The 25,861-nt window shown below is 34.1% G+C and overlaps 1 protein-coding gene across 1 annotated transcript in view; it reads left to right on the forward strand.

Annotated features, from left to right (window-relative positions):
- Positions 1-25,861, forward strand: part of MEOX2 (mesenchyme homeobox 2) — a 65,002-nt gene that overhangs the window by 37,444 nt on the left and 1,697 nt on the right. The window contains exon 2 of the mRNA XM_004318876.4: positions 11,817-11,989. Within this exon, the coding sequence (XP_004318924.1) occupies positions 11,817-11,989 (173 nt within the window). The remainder of the gene's footprint in view (positions 1-11,816; positions 11,990-25,861) is intronic.

Below are 25,861 nucleotides of genomic sequence, written 5' to 3' on the forward strand. Positions count from 1 at the left end.
TTGTGTAGCTTTCATAGCCATATTTAGTATCACAATTAAATAGTGAAGTTTCTGAAATCCTTGTTCTTGAGAAGACACCATGCAATACGTAAGGATATTTAAGGAGTTGGAAAAATGCTTTTATGTCTCTTTCTATAACTGAGTGACACTTGAAGCCTATAAACATGACCTGATAGTATGTGATCTCTGATGAGCACTTTAGTCACTCTGAGTGTCTTTATTTCTTATCTGTAAATATAGCAGGTGGAACTAGATGATTTGTAAGAATCTGTTCAAGTTCTAAAATTCATGCATATTAAATCAAGATTTATTAATCAAACCAAGATTTACTAATTAAATGATATATATTTAATAAAATAATGATTTATTATAGCTCTTACGTGATTTGACGTATTGTAGAAACATAGCATTGACAAAAATACTTCATGAGCAATTTTAATCTGCAGACAATCTTGTCATTGACTTGGAGGAGGTAAGACTTGGCTGTGGAATAAAAGGGTGGTATTTGCACATAAGACATTTACTTCTGAATCAAGTTGGTCATTCCTAGAGAGAGTTGTATAACCTGGAGTTATTGATTTTTTTTTTTTAATGCAGTGCGCGGGCCTCCCACTATCGCGGCCTCTCTTGTTGTGGAGCACAGGCTCCAGACGCGCAGGCTCAGTAGTTGTGGCTCACGGGCCTTGTTGCTCCGCAGCATGTGGGATCCTCCCAGACCAGGGCTCGAACCCGTGTCCCCTGCATTAGCAGGCAGATTCTGAACCACTGTGCCACCAGGGAAGCCCTGATGTTTTGTCTCAAATATTATCTGTACTCAGTGGTTCTCAAGTGGGAGTAATTTTGCCCCTTGGGGGCACTGAAAACAATTGGAGACATTTTGAGTGTCATGACTGGGGTAAGGTTGCCAGATTTCACCAATATAAATACACAATTCCAAGTTAAATTTGAATTTTCGATCAAAGATCAATTTCTTTCTTTCTTTCTTTTTTTTTTTTTTTTTTTTGCGGTACGCGGGCCTCTCACTGTTGTGGCTTCTCCGATTGCGGAGCACAGGCTCCGGATGCGCAGGCTCAGCGGCCATGGCTTACTTACGGGCCCAGCCGCTCCGCGGCATGTGGGATCTTCTCAGACTGGGGCACGAACCCGTGTCCCCTGCATCGGCAGGTGGACTCTCAACCACTGCGCCACCAGGGAAGCCCCAAAGATCAATATTTTTAATATAAGTATGTCCCAAGCAATATTTGGGGTATACGTAACTAAAATGCTGTTCATTGTTTATCTGGATTTTAAATTGAACTGGAAGTTCTGTGTAGTATCTGACAACACTGAAGTGGAGATGGGAGTTGCTGCAGGCATCTAGTGAGTAGAAGCCAGGGATGCTGCTAAATATCTTACAATGCCCAGGACAGCCATCATCCATTTATCTTGAATATGCTCATATTTCACTGCATATAAATGTAATAAGAATTATCCAGTCCAAAATGTCAATAGTGCTGAGGGTGGGAATTATGAACTATGTGTAATCAGTTCCTTCACTTGGTATAACATTTAATCTCTTGAGTTTTAAGTTTTATAATCGTGACACTGCTTTGGCACTTTTCTATCTGAATATGTCTCCATATTCAGTTAGAATGTGGATCTGTCTCGAGCTGCCATCAATTATATGAAAGATGTGTGCTTTGAAAAGTTAATACAAAGCAATATTGAGTGATGCTTTCTTTTTTTTTAAGTTGAAGGTCATTCAAATTTTTATAACAGAAGAAAGCCCCTTAGGATTGTCACTGAAATCATAACTCATGACCACAGCATGGAAATCAAAGATCCAGAACAGATTCAGAATTAGGTGCTTAGCATTGGGAATATGAACATGAATAAGGCAAATTTCTTAATATTAAATTACCTAAAGTCTAGAATCCAGAGAAGGAAAGCAGACATGAAGATAAATGAAAAGCTCAGTAATTTATGAGTTACTGCTATAAAAATATATTAAAGTCACTTGCCAAAAAATATATATGGTGAATTGCCAAAAAAAGGCTGAGAACAATGGCATAAATGCAAGCCCTCACACTCTTAGAAGACGTAGACTTGTCTTCCAGTATATAAAAGAAAACTATGGAAGCTCTGCTCTTCCATGTCCAAGGGATTTATCAAGCTGTTAGCAGAATTGGTTCAGAATTTTCTAAGGCCTCACTGCAAAAGCTGTATGGTGCTGTCTGACATTGAAAGGGATCTCAGTCCCTTTTGACCTGTTGACAGATGTAAATTAGAAATGTCACAATTCTTCAGGCCACGGCCAACTGACGTAGATCCCTGACTTCTGAAAGAGTTTCTTTCCCTCCTTATTCTCTCAGAGACACTGTAACACCATGTAACCCCATGCCCTTTGCTGACATAGAGCTGAATAGAAGGTGAATGACAAATAGATTGGAGGTTTGCATCCTCTTCATATCCTTGACTATTGCTTATGTGTGTATTAAAATGTAAATATGAATGCCCGTATTCATCCCCAATTACTAAATAAATGAGAACAATAGGTGACATTAAACATTTATGTTCTAGTAGGGGAAGTAAAGAATCCATACAGTGGCAGAATGTGGTAAGCATTGTAAAAAGGAAACGCGACCGTTTCATGGGATCCCAGAGGAGAGGTGCACTTTTAAACTAGTATGATCAGGGAAAATATAATGGAATGCTGTATGTCAAAAGCTCTTCACTAGGGGTTCCTGGTCCCATTGGAGGTGGAAATGGTGATCCTAGTGAAAGCCTTTGCTATCAGGCACAATCCAAGCAGGTACGTGTGCCTTGTTCTGTTGCATCCCCTTGTCCTGGGATATAAGTAGAGGCAGAACGTCAATTCTAGGCTTCTGTAATGAGTTTCTAAGCCTAGAAGTGTGTAGCAAGATCAGAGACGTTGGGCCTCCCTGGTGGCGCAGTGGTTGAGAGTCCGCCTGCCGATGCAGGGGACACGGGTTCCTGTCCCGGTCTGGGAGGATCCCATATGCCGCGGAGCGGCTGGGCCCGTGAGCCATGGCTGCTGAGCTTGCGGGTCCGGAGCCTGTGCTCTGCAACGGGAGAGGCCACAACAGTGAGGGCCTGTGTACCACTAAAAAAAAAAAAAAAAAAGATTGGAGACGTTTACGTTTACCCTGAAGACATGTGTTGATTTTGTTTTTGTGTTAAATACTTTGAATTTTGTAGTGAGAACGAAATCTCAGCTAAATTTGACTCAAGTTAAGTTGCGCTGTATTTCCATTTTGTGTGTCTTTGGCTTCTTTTTCAATTTTTAGCAAAAATACTTTTTTTATTAAATATATTTGAATTGTACATCAATCATGATATTAATTTCATCAAAATTTCTTAGTTCTTTGACATTTCACTTTGTATTTATGTCACAAAGGAAGAACAATTAAGTTGGCCTCTTACTATCAGAAAGAACTACATAGTAAATAAATAATAAAAAAGCCAAGGTAATGAATTAAAAAAAAATCAACTGTTCACGTCTCATTATTTAAAACAAAGGAACTCTGTCAAGAAGAAGCTGTAAGGTAAAACTATATTCATATATTGATGGACACAAAAAGTACAGAATTGAAATGAGTTATTGCTTAGGTACCTATTTTATTTTGATCATTTTTATTACATATATTTTTATTGAGGAAAACTGACTTACAATATTATAGCAGTTTCAGGTGTAAAACATAGTGCTTCAGCATTTGTATATATTGTAGAATGATCACCACAATAAGTCTAGTTACCATCTGTAACCATACAACTTTAATACGATATTATTGAGTCTATTCCCCATGCTATACTTTACATTCCCATGATTTATTTATTTTATAACCAGAAATTTGTACTTCTTGATCTCCTTCACCCATTTCATGGCCCCCCAGGCCATCAACTTCCCTCTGCAAACACCAATCTGTATCTGTGAGCCTGGGTGTTATTTTGTTTTGTTTGTTTGTTTTGTTTTGCTTTTTAGATTCCACATATAAGTGAAATCATGTAGTATTTGTTTTCCTCTGACTTATTTCACTTAGCATAATACCCTCAAGGTCCATCCATTTTGTCACAAATGGTAAGACATCATTCTTTTTTACGGCTGAGTAGTATTCCATTGTATATGTATACCACAATTTCTTTATCCATTCATCCATCCATGAACATTTAGGTTATTTCCATATCTTGACTATTGCAAATAATGCTGCAGTGAAGATGTGTATATCTTTTTGAATTAGTTTTTTTATTTTCTTTGGAGAGACACTCAGTGAATTGTTGGATCATATGGTAGATCTATTTTTAAGTTTCAGAAGAACTTCCATACTGTTTTTCCATAGTGGCTGTACCAACTTACATCCCCATCGAACAGTGCATGAAGGTTCCCATTTCTTCACATCCTCACCAACACTGTTATTTGTTACACTGTTATTTGTTGTCTTTTTGTTAATAGCCATTCTGACAGATGTGAGATTATATCTCATTGTGGTTTTGATTTGCATTTCCCTAATGATTGGTGATGTTGAGCATCTTTTCAAGTGCTTTTTTTTTGTTATTGAGTTGTATAAATTCTTTATATATTTTAGACATTACCCCCTAATTGGAAATATGATTTTCAAATATCTTCTCCCATTTACTAGGTTGCCTTTTCATTTTTTTGATGGCTTACATCACTGTATAGAAGCTTTTTAGTTGGCTGTAGTCCCATTTGTTTAGTTTTGCTTTTTTTCCTTTGACTTTGGAGTCATATAAAAAAGAAATTGCTAAGACCAATGTCAGGGGGCTTAATGCTTATGTTTTCTTCTAGGAATTTTATGGTTTCAGGTTTTACATTCAAGTGTTTAATCCATTTTGCATTAATTTTTGTATACAGTGTAAGATAGTTGTTCAGTTTCTTACTTTTGCATATAGCTGTCCAGATTTCCCAGCACCATTTATTGAAGAAGCTGTCCTTTCTCCATTGTATATTCTTACCTCCTTTGTTGTAAATTAGTTAACCATATATGGTGGATTTATTTCTTGGCTCTCTCTTCTGTTCCAATGATCTCTATGTCTGTTTTTTATGCTAATACCATATTGTTTTGGTTGCTATAGCTTTGTAATATAGTTTAAAATCAAGGAGCATGATATTTTCAGCTTTGTTCTTCATTCTCAAGATTGTTTTTGGCTATTTGGGGTCTTTTGTTGTTCCATACAAATTTTAGAATTATTTGTTCTAGTTCTGTTAAAAATGCATTGGAATTTTTATAGGGATTACATTGAATCTGTAAATTGCTTAGGATAGTATGGACAGTTTAACAGTATTAAATACGATCATACTGATTACTAGTAAGAAGGTTGAATCATTAATCAAAAACCTCCCAACAAACAAAATCCAGGACCAGATGTTTCACTGGTGAGTTCTACCAAACATTCAAAGAAGAGTTAATACATATCCTTCTCAAAGTCTTTCAAAAAATTGAGGAAGAGGGAACACTTGCAAACTTATTTTATGAGATCAGCATTACCCTGATACCAAAACCAAACAAGAACAACATACACACCTAAAATTACAGGCCAATATTGCTGATCAACATAGATACAAAAATTCCCAACAAAATATTAGCAAACCAAATCTAACAATACATTAAGTATTAGCAAACCAAATCTAACGATACATTAATGTATTAACAATACATTAGTATGATCAAGTGGAATTTTTGAAGGATGGTTTAACATTTGCACATCAATCAACGTGATAGGCCACATTGTCAAAATGAAAGATAAAAATCACATGATCATCTCAATAGATGCAAAAAAAAGTATTTGACAAAATTCAACTTCCATTTATGGTTAAAAAATAACCTCTCAGCAAAGTGGTATAAAGGAAATGCATCTCAACATAATAAAGGCCATGTATGACAAAGCTACAGCTAATATTATACTCAATGGTAAAAGGCTGAAAGCTTTTCCTCTAAGATCAGGAACAAGACAGGGATGTCCATTATTGCCACTTTTATTCAATATAGTATTGGAAGTCTAAGCCACAGCAATTAGGAAAGAAAAAGCAGTAAAAGACATAAATTGGAAAGAAAGAAGTAAAAACCATCACTATTTGCAGATGACATAATACTATATATAGAAAACCCTAAATATGCCACCAAAAAAACTGTTAGAACTAATAAATGAATTCAGTAAAGTTGCAGGACACAAAATTAATATACAAAAATCTGTTGCATTTCTATACACTAGAAATGAACTATCAGAAAGATAACTCAAGAAAACAATCTCATTTACAATCACATCAAAAAGAAGAAAATATCAATACCTAGGAGTAAATTTAACCAAAGAAGTGAAAGACCTATACATTAAAAACTATAAGACATTGATGAAAGAAAGTGAAGAAGACACAAAAAATGGAAAGATATCCTGTACTCCTGGATTGGAAGAATTAATATTGTTAAAATGCCCGTATCTACTTTAAATTGGCTAAAATTCGTATAACTGCTATCATCTTAAAATTATAGAGGAGGGAGGAAGCAAAGAGAAGGGCTTTGTTATAATATTTGCCAGTTTATCCTCAGAATACAATGCAATGCCAAGGTAAGATTATTAACTACTGTGGGGAAACATCTATGTATAAGGTGTGGGTGACTTTAAGAGACCCAAATATTTTATTTTTATGTATATTCTGAGGTATTTGTTTTCAAGTTATTTATATCCAGATTCATACTAAGTTATTAAATTGGTACTAATTTAAGAAGAATCTTGTGCTATTATGTCTCTCTCTTTCGCTCTCATTCTAAAATGTGACCTAAAAATACATAGATTTTATAAAGTATCTCAAGTCTTCATACTCTTTTCCTCTATGTAATTACATCATGTGGTATGATTCTGTAATGTTACCAATTATAATATTTGCTTATGTAAGTAGCTAATGCTAAATACTGACACAATCATGTACACTGAATTTTGATTTTTCTCACTTTAAGAATTAGTTGTATAAAATTATGCCCAAGTGTGTTGGGAAAAAGTCAAATCTGTAAACTAAAATTTACTCTGACATAATAGTAACTATTCTATTACATAAGTTTTAGCTATATACAGTTAATCTTTCAATATCTCCCACCAAGTAAGAACCTAAATGCCTTTAACAGAAGTAAATAGGGTATCCTTGATAAATTATTTGTTCAAAACATACAATTGGCAACACAAATGTAATAAAAATAAATATATCTTCAGTTTCACTAATGTGAGATTTATCTGACTTATTTCATTCCTGAAAGCATACTAGACAATCCTGTGAGTAATCAAGGAGGCAGTGAAGAGGGAGGCTGGATGGTAAAAGAGTACATTCACCAATTGATAGTCACTGGTCCAGCCCATAGAATGACTTTTGCATGTTGAATACAACTGTTACTATTACTAAACTGTTACTAAAAATGGAAATTTCTTTTTTTTTTTGGTCTTTGAAATTTGGGTTTGCTTTATAAGGGAAACTGTTATAGTAGCTCTACATTTTTCACATCAATGATATAAGAAACAGTGGATATTTTCAATGCTAATTTCTATTCTAGATTTAGCATAGTAGTTTTCAATCCTTTTTTTCCCTTACATACCTCAGTGTATAATAGCCACATTCATTAGTAATAGTAGCTCACTATGATTGTGGTTCTCAAATCTGGAGAGTGGATCACCTAGAGGATTTAAGAACCCCTGGGGAGGATTATTTACTCTGAAAAAAAAAAAAAATCTGGAAAGGCTGAAATGCCCACTCATTAAGAAGCTGGAGTAGCAAGTAGGATAAGTTTCCCATAAGGAAGGCAATTTCCCGTTTAAATGTGAAAATTACTAGCATCAATAGGATTATTCTATAAATTACCCTACATCTATCCACAATCTCTATGCCTATATAAATATAATTATTAGCTTCCTATATCTACTATTTGCCGAGCTTTGTTAATAATAACAGAATATCTCTCATTTTGAATAGCTTACAAAACGTTAACACAAGAAGTTGCAAAGCACTAGAATAGACAGTGGCTTAGTATTCATTTTTTTCTTCAGAATATGAAATAAGTATTCATTTTAGTCTAAGCTATGGAGACCTTCCTTTACATTTTGATATTTTACAGACGTTGGTAAATTATGTTCTTCATTTAAACAAGGTAATAAGTTTACTCAGGGTAGCCAAAAATATACTCAATCATACTTTATTATTTCTCTTTTGCTAAAAGGCATTCTGTGCCACTAGTGAACAGAACAAGCCCTCACATTACTTGTCGTCAGTAAAACATTATTATCTTTTGGCATCCTCTTGCACTAGGGGAAATAAAAAGTCACATGTGGAGAAGTTCTAAATGCTAGACAGAAACGATCCTTGGAGGGCAATTTTTATCCTCCACGGAAGTATTGCAGACTTCTTCCATTAGCATAGTCCCAGGGAGCAAAAGGTTAGGGAACTGGGACTGCCAACTATACCTGAACACATAAGTCAACATTTCCTCCAAGCGGTGAGGGAGTGTGAGAGTGCACCCACATGTGCATTAAAGTATCTGAGACGAGAAACAACAATTGTACTATTTTACATTGCAATGTACTGTACAGATGGTGACATTTTGTTTGCGGTTGTAGGCAAGAAAGGAGGGCAGTTTCCAGACTCCCCCCTCAACACCTACCATTTGGCATAGGATATGGGAGGTTGAAGAAAACGGAGGGAGTTTTGCCTCAGTTGAAACAGCTGGGAAACAGATGGAAGCTAATGTGCAGTTTGCCAAAAGCCTCGTCCAAGGCTGTCACCCGTTTTCCACCAAAGAAAAGCTAGTCAGGTGATAGGAGTAGAAGCTTCAGGGTCAGCAAACGATAGACTTTGCAAAATACAGGGGAAAAAAGTCAAAAAATGTTTTAAATCCAAGATTTAAAATATAAGTTTAAAAGTTATATTTTTAAGTTATATTTATAAGTTATATTTTCTTATAAGAAAATATAAGTCCAGAAATGCAATCCCAAGGAGCATGTTTTTCACAGGAAAGAAAAAGTGGGCATCATGGGTGGAAACCACAACAGAATCACAGATCCAAGGATAAAAGTGCCCACATAATTAATTGACATTGGTGCTACCTCAGCTACATTGACATTCTCTTTTAGGTAATGAAATCAAGAAGCACATACCCACTCTTTGTCATGTTAATTACAATATAACTATTCCATTTGCGCTTATTGTAAGTGTGCACAACTCACATCATTTTAGTCACTGGATTTCACTTTGTGAGCTACTTTGGTTTGGAATTCAGGCACTTGGTAAGTTGCTTTTGGATATACATGTTGAATTATAGCCAGACTTTTGTTCAAATTCAGTCACTGGATGTATAAACCTTCTCTTGTATATTTCTAGTTTCAGTGGGCATGCGTGTAGATCCACTGCATGTAACCCTTCTTCCAAGAACTGGCCCAAGTTTTGTATGTTTGTGTGTGTCTGTGGCATTTTTGAAGTACTGCTGAATACTGCAAAAGTTAAAAGAAATCGGTTTCAAAAATAAATACAACTTAATAGGCTTTCCTCAATGTGAATTTGTTCATTCATGCTTATATAAGGGAATGTGTTAACCATGAATCATTCCAACTGAATTGCTTATGAGAAAAAATGCCCTGGCTTTGCTTTCAGTTTCCAGAGTTGCATTACTGAAGGGAAAAGAGCATTGTCCCCACATAAAGAATAATCAGCCACAGATTTCAGACTAAACATGGCTCCAAACTGGCAAAAATATACTTTTGATTCACGTGAGAACATGAGTCCTTGTGAGAGAGACTTATCTGAATATTCTGGGCTGTGACTGAGTTTGCCTCTGCCAGTACAGCTGATGGAAAAGTTAAAAAAAAAAAAAAGAAATCAATCATCGGAAAGTTTTGTTCACATAATACCAGAATAGCAAAATGAACCAAAGATGTGGAGGTTGGCAAATCTGTGGCTTAAAAAAGTGGATAATGCAAGTTCCACTTAGAGCCTGGTAAGTTCATATGGTGTAAACACAGCCTAGCTGAGAACTCACACATCTTCTAATCCATAACTCATCTGGTCCCAGTGGCTTACAATCAGATACAGTCAGCCTGTGTCTAACATACCACAAACGACTTTTTGCACTGGATAAAGCCCTGACTGCCCTGTCAAGGTGCGGAGGCAGTCAACACAGGGCTGTGTGTCAAGCCCAGAAATGTGGTCTGTGAATTCTAAAGAATTTATGACAGTGCCAGTGCACCAGTCAGTGAAACATGTCCTGTGATCCCTCACAGGAAATTAGTGGCCAAGTATGCCAAAATTTTGATGCAAACCTATTGCCACTGCTGCTACTAGACCTAGAAAACTTTACATTTGGCCAGCGTAGATTCTGGTAAGAGTCAAATCAAAACTGTTGATATTAGAGCACCTTGTCTAGAGGATTTCCATTATGCAGACCCCTCTTGACTTTAGCTAGACTTCCCCCAGCCAGACAGAAAGGAAAAGAACACTAAAAAAAACAACAATATTTTGTACATAGCATATTTAAGCATCATTGGATGAAGAAACAAATACCACTTTAAAAGTTCCTTCATAAAGCTGTACCATACTATGTTTGTCAGTTAAAAAAATGTCACACTTCATAATGTGATTGACCGTCATTTTTCCTATATCATTTCTCTCATTTGGCTTCATAGAAGAGTTCATTGTATCACTACCTAGTAAAGGCATCACTATTTGTGTGTACAGGCTCAAAAATAATTAGAAAATTGGAATAATTTTTGAGAGAGTACAGACATGCCACTTTATCTTGATTATGTTGATATTTCACTGAGGTAAATTTGACATAAATTGTTAGAGCTGGTATGATTATCTATTACTTTGTATATGTAGAATTTTTTTCCATTATAGACAAACGTTCTGTTCTTCAGTATGTTAAGAATGTCTTCTAACCTACACCTCAGGGATATTATGAAGATAAGTAAAATAACTCTATGTTAATTATGTCTTGAACTCTTACAAGAAAAGATGGCATGATATGCTTGCTGTAAATTATGATTTTTTCTACAGGGCATTATAAGATTTGGTGTTTGGGTACCTAATTTTAGGTGTTATGCATCTTATGTTTATCTCATATGTAGGGAAAAAACATTTAAAACTCTGTTCATATTTTGAGTTAAATGAACAAAATTGTATTTACAGATTCCACATTGCACTAAGTATTACTCAGAATAAAAGGAGAGCATTGCTATTGCCTTCAAGGAGACTGCACTTAAATTGAAATGAAAAAACCAATAAATACACACACACACACACACACACACACACACACACACACACACGTATGCTTACTCTGAGCTTGAACTGACTTTTATGGTCCAGTTGCTAGATATTTGAATTGCTCAGATAGTCACATACTAAGTCACCACTGTTTCTTAGGATCACTCTGTTTAGTCATCCTTAGATCTCAAGAATTTATGTTGAAAAACTTACTAGAAGAAATTTTATATCTGAATAGTTTCAGATATAAAATTGTTTTCTAGAGGGGCTTTGTTTTATCTTAACAGCATGTTAAGAGCAGTTAAGTTTTTTGTTCCTATTTCAAAAGAAGAAAACTAGACACTTCCCCAATTAGGTTGTGAGTCACTTGGGGGCACATTGGGAAAAAAAAGAAATTTATCTCACCGTGTTGAGATAAGTCTTACTGTCTTTGGTCTCTCTCTATTTTTATCATGTCTAACGCTACCTGGAAAAGTAGTTACTCAGTAAATGTTTCTGGTATGAATGATATGATTGAACATGCTTAAATGAATGAACTAAATCTAATTCTCTCTTTTATTTTCAGACTCCCAGGAAGGAAATTACAAGTCAGAAGTCAATAGCAAACCCAGGAAGGAAAGGACAGCTTTTACCAAAGAGCAAATCAGAGAACTTGAAGCAGAATTTGCCCATCATAATTATCTGACCAGACTGAGGCGATATGAGATAGCAGTGAATCTGGATCTCACTGAAAGACAGGTAATGTCGGATATTGAGATTATATGATATTTTTAATTGCTTTGGGTCAACAGACTTCTCCCGCCATTTTTGAAATATCTAGCTCTGTGGTTCTTAAATATCATTGGGAAGACAGATTTTCTCTTTCATGATGAAGTTTTTGCCCAGCAAAATGACAAAATTAAGAAAGAATAAGATAGCCATGTTTTATAGAAAACTGCATTTATTCAGTTTAAGGAATCATCCTTTGTTCTGTGATTGTACCTTTCTTATTTTTTTTTATTTTAAAATATTATTTCTTTTATATAATGACAGCATATGGAGAGGAATTTTATTTGCTTATATTTTAAAATCTCCTTATTTTGCACAATAGAGAGTTGGCAGTCCCATGTTGGTTTCCTCTATTGCTCAGAATAGGGTTTATGTTGCACATTAACCCCCAAACCTCAGTGACATAAGAAAAAAATTCATTGTTTGTTCACTCTCAGTATACTAACTTTACAAGTCCAGCACTCCAAATAATCACTCAGGGACCCAATCTGACCCTCTGGCATCCTGACATGTGGTGTCCTTGGTAACCACAGGAGGTAAGAACGAGTTGGAGGTTCATGCAGTGACCTTTAAATGTTTTCACCTGGAAATGACCCATGTCACTTCCATTTACACTCTAATGTCCGGAAATAGTCAATGGTACTACTTAAATTCAAGGGAGCTGGGAAATTATGGGAGCAAGGCTACATAGATCATTGGTAAACATTTCTACCCCATTACTTCAAATATTTTTGAAATTGTATTGGTCTCAGAAATTCAAAATTCTGGTACCCACTCATTTAGAGAACACTTTGAAATTATTAGTGACCTGTGGACACCAGTTAATAAGACCTAAATAATATTTTTAATTAATTACTTTTTAGGTCCTTTCTTGTATTTTAATTGAATGTCATATGATTTACTCAAGTAGTGTTCCCAGAGCACTCCTTATATGGGTTCTGATTTTCCCTAGGAGAATCTACCCTACTGATGGTTAATAGTTGCTAATCTTTAGGAAAACATTCCTGAAAGGCAAATGCAAACATCTTTATGGACAGTGCAGTTTTGATTGGCACTCTTAGGAGTAGAGTCTCATTTCCTCTTCCACTGTATGCACCTCCTTCAGGGATCCCACTGGAAGCAAAGAAATATCAACATAGTGTGGACAGATGAATACTATCTTAGGAGAGCAAGTTATTTTATCCAACTTCTTCAATCATCTGCTCTCCTTCTGTTAATTTCTGTATTTCAGGTTTTAGTAGGATAATTCTGGGTAGTGAAAATATACAGAGGAACACTTTTATGTGGTTTTATTTATTGGCAGTTTATATTTTATTAAATATTACGACAAGTACCGAAGTTATGGAGCACAACATTTTCATTCCCTTGAACTTCACATACAAAGTTCTCTCCATAAGTATACATTTGGCATGCTGGAAAGCAGGATCCAAAATCTACATTGTCAGACCTCTGTTTTTTCGCTTTTTTTTTTTTTTAACTGGAAACAGAAAAAAAGAAGGAGGGTGGAATTATACATTAATGTTTTTGTATAGAGACAGTGAATTCTAGGAAATGAAACTATATTTTAAATGATACATAAAGGAAATAAGAAACTAGAGTTTGCTTGTAATCTACAAAAATATGGGATGCATTACTGTGTTTAGTCTAGAGAAAAGTCAAGATCTGTGCTTTCTTTTCTGGGAATGTCCTATGGTTACCTGTCATTATCTGATCATAGAGCAGAGGTCTCACTTTTGGCTAAGAATAATGTCTTTTTAGGAGAAATTCTTTAAATTTGGTTTGGGAATTTTGAAGGTATTTTGGGTATTTCTTCTTTTTTCTAACTGACTTGCCATTCTTGGAAAAGAATCAGAAGCCATTATGTGAAAAACTTATGTACATATATATACATACCCCCCCCACACACACACTATATACACGCACATGCACAATTTTAATCTTTGTTTTTTTCAAAAGGGTCCCTTTAAAATTTGTATCACTTAGCCTTTGCTGTGTAACAAGCCACTCAAAAGTCTTAATGGCTTTAAATAATAACCAACATTTAATTTGCTCAAGATTTTGAGGATCAAAGATTTTGACTGGGCCCAATTGGCCTACTTCTGGCCTTACCTAGAGCCCTTATGGAACTGTAGTCAGCTGGTGGGTAACTAAGAATTGGTTGGTGTAGGCAGCCTCACCTGGGACATCTTGTCCCTGTTGCATATGTGGTTTCATCTTCTAATAGGCTCCCTGGGATTCACAAATGGTGGTAGAAGCATTCCCAGGAGTAGTTAGAGGAAAAACGCCAACGTACAAGGGCTTTCAAAGCCTCTGCTCGCATCATATTTACTAATGTCCCATTGTCTAAAGTGAATCATATGACCAAGTTCCGTGTCATTGTAAGAGAGGACCGCCTATGGGAGTAGACACATGGAAGGAAGGCAAAATTTTTTGGAGGTCATTAGGGAAACAATCTAACTATAGCCTCATAAAGGGAAAAAATAACAACAACAAACACTAAGAGTTAATTAGGTTTTCAAAGAATTCAAAATTTGGTATTGTGCAGAAGAGTTTTTTATCCTATAAATCTCTGTTAACGGTTTTGCAAGTTAATAAGAAAATATGATGGGTGCATGTGGAATCTAAATTCCCAATCAAAATTATGTCTTTAGTTTTTGTTAGTCAGAAAAAAATTTAATTGTTATGAGAAAAATCTGAACAAAAATCCTAGATTTGCCAATTGGAATTGGGTATTCTTAGGCAAGTAACAATCTCCCCAAGGCCTAAAATGGAAATTAAAACTACCTTCTCTTTCTTCTACTCAGGTTTATATGTCACAATGAATGTGAAAGAAATCTTAGCATAAACTATAAAACAAATCTATCACCAAGAGGGGGGAAAACTTCTTTGCTATGCAAGGCATAGTGAGTTAATCCTTTTGTAACACAAATATTTGTTGAGCTAAATGATAGAAATAAAATCTTGTTAAAATAAGCTGGACAAGTCTGGTAGAACTCATGGAAGAAGCAAAAATTGAACAAGTGTTCACTATTGTGATGAGTGTTGAATATCAAAAGAGAGGAATGACAGGGTCATCTGAGAGAATGTTTCTGGTTATGCCAAATGTTCATGTCTTTTTCCTCTATTTCTGTACACATTCAATATCTTAAATTAAGAATCTGAAGGCTTTTATTCTGGGCTGAATTTTACTATGCTAAATTCATCAGAAAAATATTGTATGCTGTCAATCAATTTTGCTATTCTTAAAGGTCTGAAAGCATATTCCTCCAAGATGCCAGAGTGCTCATCCCAGTGAGATATTTTCAGTTCATTTTCTCATGGTTGGGCTTTTAAAATTATAAACATAGAGTTATAAACTGAACCATTTGCATTCATCTTCTTTTAATTGAGATACAGCTATTCCATTACTTTGATTTTGCATTAATGTCATACATACTTACCTATGTAATCTATATCTTGACATATGAAATCTTAAATAACTCCCCTTTTATAGGATTTCCACATGTAAAATATTCTAATTATAGATGTACAATTTTTCAGTTCCATTCTGCTGCAAGATTTTTTCCACACTTTAAAATAACATGAGATTTATTAAAGTAACTTAAATGTATACACCAAAGAATATTATATCTAACTCCATTTTGCTCAGTGTTTTCCTTAACTTTAATAGAAGTTTAATCTCCTAAAAAATTTTTTTATTGATTTTTTAAAAGCTTGTCAAAATTCAAATATAGAAAAAGAACTTGTTTGTTCTTGTAATGTAAAGGGAAAAAACAACAAATATTGAATCATTTCCATTAATAGCAGAATTGTTTCACAAGAAATAACTTTCTCCTAAATGAAAACTACTTTATAACCAGAAACAGTTTTTAGATGTAATTTTATTTAGAAAATTTACATAATTGCCTATAAAATATGTATAATTGTTATGTTATTTGTAGATACTGTATATGTATAATATACATATATGTATAATATATGTATATTTGATATGTATGTGTATATATGTATATGTATATGTATATATGTATATTTGATATGTATATATGTATAATTGATATGTTATTTGTAGATACTGCTCCCTTGTTTATATCACCCAATCAATATACTTGCCACAATGCTCTGATGGGCCACATACATGTGATTATAAATATTTGCAATAATGATTAGGTTTCCTTTTAGAGAAAAGTAAGGTACACTAAATCCTTAAATATCACTCAGGACTCAAATTTTCAAACCTGAAGAATAGTTCTGAAATCTCCAAAGAAATAGGACTTTTATGTTTGTGTCTCCCATAATGCAATGCCTATACAGGTAGGGGAAGTCTGTAATCCCCTTTGAACTCCATCGGGCCAAAGAGGAAGAAGAAAGAAGGAGAAAAAGAGGCTTATCCTGCAAAGGGAATTCCATGTTAGCACTTAGGTGTTCAAGAAAATTGTTTTATGTTAAATAAAAATGGATACACTGGAACAAAGTTGAGCTTTAAATATTTTAATTATATAGTGGTTTTTTGTGGAACAGTTACCACTCTAGTAACCTTCCAGTTTCTAATTTACAGCCTCAAGTGTACAACATATTCTCGTATACCCTTCTCAGTCAACATCTAATAATCCTCAGTTGGCAGACCCACTTGGAATACTTTGAAGAGCCAGTCAGTCTAAAGACCCTCCTGTCCCAAGATTTTTTTTAAGTTTGACAAGCTTATTCCGCTTTTTCATCCATCCAGATACACTTGGAAAAAGCTCATGCCAAATTTTTAATGTCTCACAATGGGAAGAAGAGGGAAGGCAGCTGCATAAAACTATAGGAGTGACAAAATGGACATATTTATAGAGTTAAGGCTGCCAAATATAGAAAGAATGGGAGATCCTTCCTTTTCACAAAATCATTTCACAGAGCTAATCAAAGGTGCAATGTTGCAGATTTGTAAGCTAAGATTACCAGGATAAACAGCCTGAATTCATGATACCTCTGCCAAGATAAATGGAAAATCCCACCTAGTTGGATCATATTACATTAGTGGGAATGAGAGGGATTATGTTTTGTTTGTTACTCATAAATCATTAAATGGCTCAATGCCAAGTATTTTCCAAATAGACGTCCATTTTTTGGATGACTGTGAAGGAGAATTTTTCCTGTGCCAAATAAACAGTGGTTTTGTGTTTTACTCAGAATTTTGCGCAATCCCTCCCCTTTGCAGGTTTATTTCTATACATTTCTGTGAATACTTTCAGTTACTTAGGTAATAAATTACGTCTCCAAGATCAGACATATTGTCTATTCAAGGTAATCCAAGAATACCTGTGTAGCCAGTGATTTTAGATATTTCCTCATTTCTTTAGAGTAGTATTTAACAGTCACATAGAGTAACGGTTAGATATTTCTTTTGCTTAAATCATGGTGTGCCTGCTAATTTGCGAGATTAAATGTGATTTGACTCGGATGGGAAAAATGGGGTAGAATAGGGTGGACAATTTGATGGTGGAATATACAATGGAATCTTAGTTCAAAATAAAAAGAGATATTTCCTGAGTGATGCTGTTTGTTTGTTTTTTTAAAGAAATGCATATCGACAATGTGTGGTGAGCTCTAAAAGCCACATTCAGAACTGCCTTAGGTTCCACAAAACAAAGGCTATGATGTAAAATTTAAGAATATCAACAATAAAGCAAAATCTATAAAGAGAAGATTAACAATTCCAGCCTCTCCTAACTTAATTTTCAGAGATATTAGCTGTATAAAGTAGAAGGCTGAGAAATAAACAATTGAACCCTAACCATTTACCAATGTAAATATCCAAGTTTGAAATAATATAGAAAAAAATCAGAAAAATAAGACTCCACCCTTATTGAACCAGCCTTGAGAGTATGTAAAGAATCTATTTTTTAAAACGTTCTTAGGTAGATGAATAGAGAGATAGACGTAGAGATATACAGATACATCACTATCTACCTATGTGTATATACACACACATATAAAGTGAGCCTTAATTTTAGGTATTTCCTCAATAAGGAAACAAATAATTAACTTATATTTAATCAATAAATCGACAGTAACATTCTGAAACATATGCGTTGCAACACAGATCATCATTTAAAGTGTAATGTTAAAGAAAAAATCTTCTGTAATGAAAGATTACTCCTTTTCCACAGTATCCTTGCGATCATATACGTTTTTTTCATGTAATTTAAAATGAATTCTAAAACTAAGAAGCTTCTGGAAATTTTGAGAAGCTGGTTCAAGTTTTATGTTAACATCTTCAACTTTAAAGAGATGTTCTGTTATCTAAAAATGTATATAGAGCATTGCATATGTTCTATGACATCTATAAAATAGTAAATACAGATCTAATAATGGACAATTTCTAGAGAATTTGGCTATAAAAGACATTCTACCAATTAACTCCCTATTTCCATGACTCCTCATGAAAACCTGAGATGTATTTAACTTAGGATGGATTTTAACTTCATTTCTCTTTATCACTTCTAATTCTTATGCTGAACAGTTTTTTTTCAATTTTTTGAAATTTTCCCAGTTATTGAAATTACTGAATACTTTTGTGGTCAGTGTATATTCATATGATAGTAATAATTGCCATTATAAGTTCTTAGAATAATTTTGGAGACAGTCCCAAAATCTAATAAAAGTGTAGTGAAGGTTCACATGTATTCTGATCTTGAAATTAGTTGTCAAGAAATAATCAGAATATTTAATTAGATTGAATCATAAGAATTGCCAATATTCTACTGCTCTTATAAGAATGGTGAGTTTCTGTGTTTCAATCAAATATTTACATTTGATAGATTTCACTTAATTAGACAGTGGCTAGGATAAAGTTCATTTCTTAAAATTGTATATACTGATTGTGATATATTGCTAACTATTGTTAAACATTATCCCAGAGATTAGGCAAGATGTTGCGAGCAAAGGTCATCATTCTAGTTGATCTTAGTAGTTTAAACAAGGTAAGTAGCAGCTGTGGGTAAGAATACACAATTTCCATGTATTCAAGAATTGCTATTCAGGTATTTGTTAACACAGTAATGGAGAAAAATGCCTAATTTAGTTTTGATATTTCCACTTAGATTTGCTGAAGTCATTTACTCATGATATACTGAGCTAAACAGTATTTCACTTAGAATAACTAAAAGATGTATCTGTTTTTTTAATCTTGTATAGAAATAGTGTAGTGAATTTTCACTGTAAATTCATATTAATAAAGTAGGTCATTTGAATTGAATTTCATCAGGTATGACAAAAGAGGTATAATTGTTAGCATTTACTACTACTGTGACATTTCTAAAGGGTCAAATTTAAAAGTGGTCAGTCCTCTAAGAATTTTGCTCATCATGTGAGTGATGACTCTGGCTGCATTTTTGTTAAGGAGAATATAATACATATGATTGGCTTGTAATAGTACCCATTGCTTTACCATTTATTATGGAGAATTTCATTTGTTGCCTAGAAAATAGTTTATTTCTTGTTCAACATGTTATTTGCCCACAGCTGCCAATGGCTGATGCGTATTCAGTTTGTTCAAAGTCGTGTGAAATAGTAAATGTTTTATGACTACATTTTTTTTTAGTGAGCCTGGTTCTCAAGCATTCTAAGTACAAAAAGAAAAAAAGAGACTTTGAAACTGAAAATTTTAGAGGCCGGAAAATGATTTCCTGGTCTTAAACATTGTGTTAAAATAGAGGAGAAAGGTGAGTGGCAGTCCTCTACGCAGGGATTCAGGCGTTAGTCATGGAATATGTCCTAACCCCCTTCACCCCCCAACACACACACAGACACACACACACACACACACACACACACACCCCCCACGTCCCAACCCCTTGTTGCACTGCTATAGAAACAGCAGTCAACCGGTAGCTCCCATGTGCTTCTTGGAAATAGCCGAGGAATTCCTTCTCTTAATCAGATATAAATCTATTCAGACAGGAAGAGTAAACAAGCTTACTATTCCCCCATTTTTCATCCTTACCTTATAGAGCATTCTTGGTTCTAATTCTTCAGTTTAACCACTGACTTTGCCACTGAATTACTTAGATAAGTCTTACTGGGATCCATTTACTGATACAGTAGGTTTACTAGATCAGCCGCCATGATCAAATTTAATCACACCGGTGATAAAATTATATTCATACAATTACTCCTTTGCATGTTTTCACATGTTAAAGATGTAAATAAATATTTGTTAGTGTTTACAGTATTTCAAGTGTTCATATACAAATAGAAACAGTTGAAATTTTAAATCTACAAACTCCAGATGTTTAGAGACATCTAGATATGTCACTGAAATATTTCGTTTTCATCCAGATGTTACGTGTTATGATTGTTTCTTCAAAAGACAGACATTTATGGTAGTCTATAAATATGGGTTATAGCATTATATAGATTCTACTTTCTATCAACCAGTTTGCCTCTGGCCATTTTAGAAAATTGTATGACAATACAGCTACATATTTCATTTGTGTTCTCCTGATATATTGTGAACCCTCAAGGACAGGTGTTATGAACTTATACATAGAAGGCCATATGTGAATGACTAAATAAATTAAAGAGATAAAATGAATGTTTAGCAAATAGTAACAATGATTCTCAGTTACAGTATTTTTATTAAAGAGAAAAATTAGATTTCTAGATTCTGAAATGTCATTTAAACATATTAGCTACAGTAAGATTCTCTTAGCTGCTTTCTTCAGTAACGAGAGTCAAGATGTGAAAAAATGTTTTCCTATTTATTTAAATAGTAGTTTGATTATCCAGGCAATGTGAATACTAAATACTTGTAAACTTGTAAACTAATCAGATGTTCTGAAAAGTAAGGTTTATAACTGAGCACTTTAAATATTTACTACTAATCCTGCAGGCTATTATTTCCTTTGTTATTTTTTTTATTTTGACGATTTTTTTGAAAAATATTACCTTCATGCAGAAATATTAAGAGGCTATAAGTTCGGTTCATATTGCTTTGGTTTCATGAACAATGGTATTTTTTCCTTACTCAGATTCTTGTGGGAGAAAGAACTTATTTTTATCTGAGTTATTAATCATACTGTGTAACAAAACATACTTCATATGGAATCTTGCCCTAGATCCAATCTTAAAAAAAGGAAATACTAAAAACAAACAAACAAACTCGTTAACCAGCATTTCCAGAGAAATTGCCGATAGGAGATAAATTGAGTTTAAGCACAAATAAAATAATAAAAGTTCACAAAATTTATATAGCATACTCCAAGATGGACAGATTTGTTTTAGTTGTATGCAAAATATTTGATGATCCAATTTCCTAGCACCTAAGGTACTACCCTAGGTTAGTAGAACAAAAAATTCAGAGACACACAGGATGCCAGTAACAACAAGAGCATGAGATTCCCAGAGGAAAGAAATCATTTGCTATAATAATTGTGTGGCAGCAAAACAGTGTGGGACATTGAATGTAGGGGTAGAGTTCATGTCATCTCATGGACCATTGGGGGAACCTCTTATTAGGGGATCAGCAATGACACCAACTACAACAACAAGCAGTTTAAGGATATTCTGTAAAAGATGAAGCTAATCTTTACTCACCTCAGTATATGCCAAAGGCCTCATATACAGTCAGTAAACTGCCCTTGAGGGCAGGAACTATTTCTTATTTATTTGTACACATTCCTCAATCTAACCCCTCTTACCTGTTACTAAACATTCAGTAATATTGAGTGTATGAATGAATGACTAGAGATTCCAAGTCACCAAGGAAACACAAGATTAGTTTTACTCTACTTAGTTTATAAGTGCAGATTATTATATGAAACACACTTGCAAATTTTAATCAAAATAATTTGCATATTTTAAAAATTGTCAAGCATTTGAATGATTATTCTTTAGCTATCTTACAAAAGTATTTTTTCAATCCAGCCAATGAAGCTGGATTATTAAGTGATAATAAATTAAACTATAAAGTTTCTTTATTTATAAAACCATGGAGTTATTATTCTAATAGCAAGATTGACATAATCCGGAATACTTTTATAGATTTGTTTTTAATACTGTGATGGTTGTAGAAAAACATATGCTTTTCCCCAAAATCTTCCTCTCCTTATTTCAATTCATCCCAATATTTTATAGTATATTTGAAAATACAGCTGGACACACTGACTTTTGAAGTTCTGTACTCTTCCTTCCCATTTTTATATGGTGTACTCATCATGCATCTGTTTCTGTGTTTTGTTCCATTACTAAATTCATGGAGTTCCTGTATCAAATATGTAGCTTGAACTAAGAAAATACCTCAAGGCATTTCAAGAAATACCTCAAGAAAATACCTAAAGGTATTAGAATTATTAGATTTATTATATAATCATCAAATGCTTTCACATATACATGCATATATCTATATATCCATGTATATATATTGATACATAGCTACTATTGAAAACTCTGAAGTCTTTCATTTGTCTGTTTAAGAAAATGAAATGGCAAAATTTCACATGGTAGACATAGGAAACAACACAAAATAACCTATACTGTTTCTAAAATCAATACCATATTCTTACATTTTTCTCATTTAGAATTGCACATAACAGGTTTTATACTGGTATTATAGAATTAATGCACCCCTCCTCCCAGAAAAGGAAATAAGTATAGATTTAAAGAAATCTATTCCTCCCATTTTCTGCCAAGATTATTTTGGCTGGATATTTCACTCTTTGGTGACAATGATGATGATGTGTTTCTTCCATCTGGAATTGTCCATGGAGAAAATGTCCCTATGGAGAATCTTGAAAGGCTCATTATTCCAATATTACAAATATGAAAATTGAGGCAGAGAGAAGTATAATTTTCTCAAATTCACACAGAAACGCAGAAGTGAAGCCAGGAGTAGAGCCCAACTCATGTGGAAAAGATCTAATGAAACATGCAATGTCAAACTTGCAAAGGTAATTAAATTGAGTAGTATAATTACCTAAATTACAGTACAGGAAAATACTGTCATATTTACAAACCTAATTATATTGGGTAGGAGAATTACCTGAATGATAGTAATCATATGGATGGAGTTCACATACTTTATATCCTTTACTTTTCTAACCTGAAGGCTTAAAAAGCAGGAGTTTGAAATATAACAGGAACAAAACCAAAAAAAAAAAAAAAAAATCAATTTGGAGCCAAACAAACCACCAGGTTTAAATTCTGGCAACACATTTTCCCGTCTGTGTACTCTTAGGCAAGTCACTTAACCTTTGAGTCTCAACTGCCTCATCTATAAAACAGGAATCATATAGAAAAAATTTTGAGTATTTGAAAAATGCATATATAGCACCTATCAGTATAGGGGCTTAGCCCTAAGTAGATATGTGATTAAAAATCACAGCTTGTCATTTGGCTATTAAGTAATAATAATACAAAAACACCAATCAGCTTGTTTTTAATCAGTCTATTTTACTAAATATTCTGCGTTTCTAACCAATCTTTTCCTACATTTTCTTATTTTTGATTGTTAAATGGATTAATATATGTATGGATAATGTAAGATACAAGATTTTAATTATGGCCTGATAGAACAGTGAAAATCCAGAGTTGAGAAATGACTTGGTTTAAATGTTTTTTAGTGCCAGCAGCTGAGAAAACTGTACAAATTTTGATGGAGTATTGTGATTTGAAGACCACTAAAATAAGTACATCTTTAGAAATGTAATATGTTTCTCTTTACTTTCTCTTTAGCACTCTGCATTTACAGAAATTGAGATTGTTTCTAAAGTGAAAATGGAGAATATTCAAAATATTCCTGGAGTAGAATAAAACAGAACTATCTCTGCCAGATATAAAGACTTACTATGAAATTATAATAATTAAGACTGCGGTTTTGTCAAAAGGATATAACAAATGAGTGCATCAATAAAACTATGTGTCAATGGAAACTTGATGTGTGACAAAGTTGAAAACAATAATCTCTGGAAAAAGGGTGGACTATTCGTTAAATGGTCTTGGAATAACTTATTATACAAGTGGAATAAAGTAAATTTAGAAATTTTCTTTGCAGTATATACTAAACTCAGTACGTCATGGATTGAGCACTCCAATTTGAAATGCAAACCTTAAAACTTTTAGAAGACAAAGAAGAATATCTTAATGGTCTCAGAAGAAAGAAGATTTTTAGAGATGACATGAAAAAGATAGCCATAAGAGAAACAATTGATAAATATGAATATAATAAATTTTAGAGTTTCTGATCATCAAAAGATACTCTAAGGAAAGGAAATGGACACACTATAAATTGAGAGACTATAGTAACAGCCATATAACCACAAAGCATTAAATGAGCATTCAGAACATATTTTAAGAGTCCATAAGGAATGAAATTAAATCCCAAAACAACTCAGTGTAACCCAAAGATGTGGAGGCATTTCACAAAAGAAGAGATACAAATGGGCCATAAACACTTAAAAGATGCTGTACTTCATAGTAATCAGGAAATGCAAACTAAGAAGATGGTGCGATAACATTTATAGTCATTATGTTGGAAAAAAACTGACTGATAACTCCAAATATTGACAAAGATGTGGACTGGTAAGAACTCTTACACCCCGGACTGTGGGGCGGTTAAATTGATGAAGCTTTAGAAAATAATTTTTCTGTATTATCCTGTTAAATTCAACATTCATACACCCTGTGTATGATGGCAACTCCTGAGTGTATACTCAGAGAAGTTCTATCACATGTTTATCACAACACAAATGCAAGAATATTTATAACAGCATCATTTACAATGGAAAAAAACAAGTTGTTCAAGTGTCCATGAACAGGAGAATGGGTACACTGTGATATATTCACACAATGAAATCGTATACAGTCATGAAAAATGAATGAATGCAGTCCCTTGAATCAACATGGATAAGGCAAGAAGGCTATAGTTAAAAACATTCCATTTCGATAAATCTAAAAGACAAGTGAAATTAAACAGTACTCTTTAGGGTCACATGTAGTGAAAAAAGCTGTTGTCTCTGTTTATTTCTTTGTTTCAAATAAGGACTTGTTTCAATTCAGGCTTGTGGTAACTTTGAGTGGGGTAGACAGAGAAATGCAATGTAAAAGGAATAGTTAGCCTAATAAGAATATACAGTGATGAGAAGTGCAGCAGGAAAGGAAGTCAGTTCCTCCTAAACAAGAAAGTGAAATGATGCCATTAATTATTATGGTTGTGGTCATGGATGGTCATTTAATGCATGTCTCTACAAAGCTGATGAGACTAACATAATATACAATCTCAGTATTAGCAATTAACAAGTATCAGTGAAAAATTTGGATCTCGATCGTGTTTTGAGGAAATCATTGGAATCACATATATGTAAAGTAAAATAAAAGTACTAAGGGCTGAAAAAAAAGCATAGTTCAAAAGAAGATGGATTCACTCTGAGGTGGAATGGTCAAGTAAAGCTTTGGGAATGCAGCCGTGGACTGCAGCGGCACAGAATGACCTTCCAGATGTAGCTTCATCAGTAGCTCCCTGAGCATTTTTTTTTTTTTTTTTGCGGTACGCGGGCCTCTCATTGTTGTGGCTTCTTCTGTTGCGGAACACAGGTTCCGGACGCGCAGGCTCAGCGGCCATGGCTCACGGGCCTAGCCGCTCCGCGGCATGTGGGATCTTCCCGGACCGGGGCACAAACCCGTGTCCCCTGCATCGGCAGGCGGACTCTCAACTACTGAGCCACCAGGGAAGCCCTCCCTGAGCATTTTTAAAATGGGTTCGGGAATTGATAGCCTGGGGCGGGAGGAGGGCTGTTGTTTGACCCAGACAATTATTAAATGTTAGTTCTAATTCACAGAAACTCTTTATAAAGCTAAATACCT

Source organism: Tursiops truncatus, chromosome 9 (genome assembly GCF_011762595.2).
Source record: "Tursiops truncatus isolate mTurTru1 chromosome 9, mTurTru1.mat.Y, whole genome shotgun sequence".
Taxonomy (NCBI): domain Eukaryota; kingdom Metazoa; phylum Chordata; class Mammalia; order Artiodactyla; family Delphinidae; genus Tursiops; species Tursiops truncatus.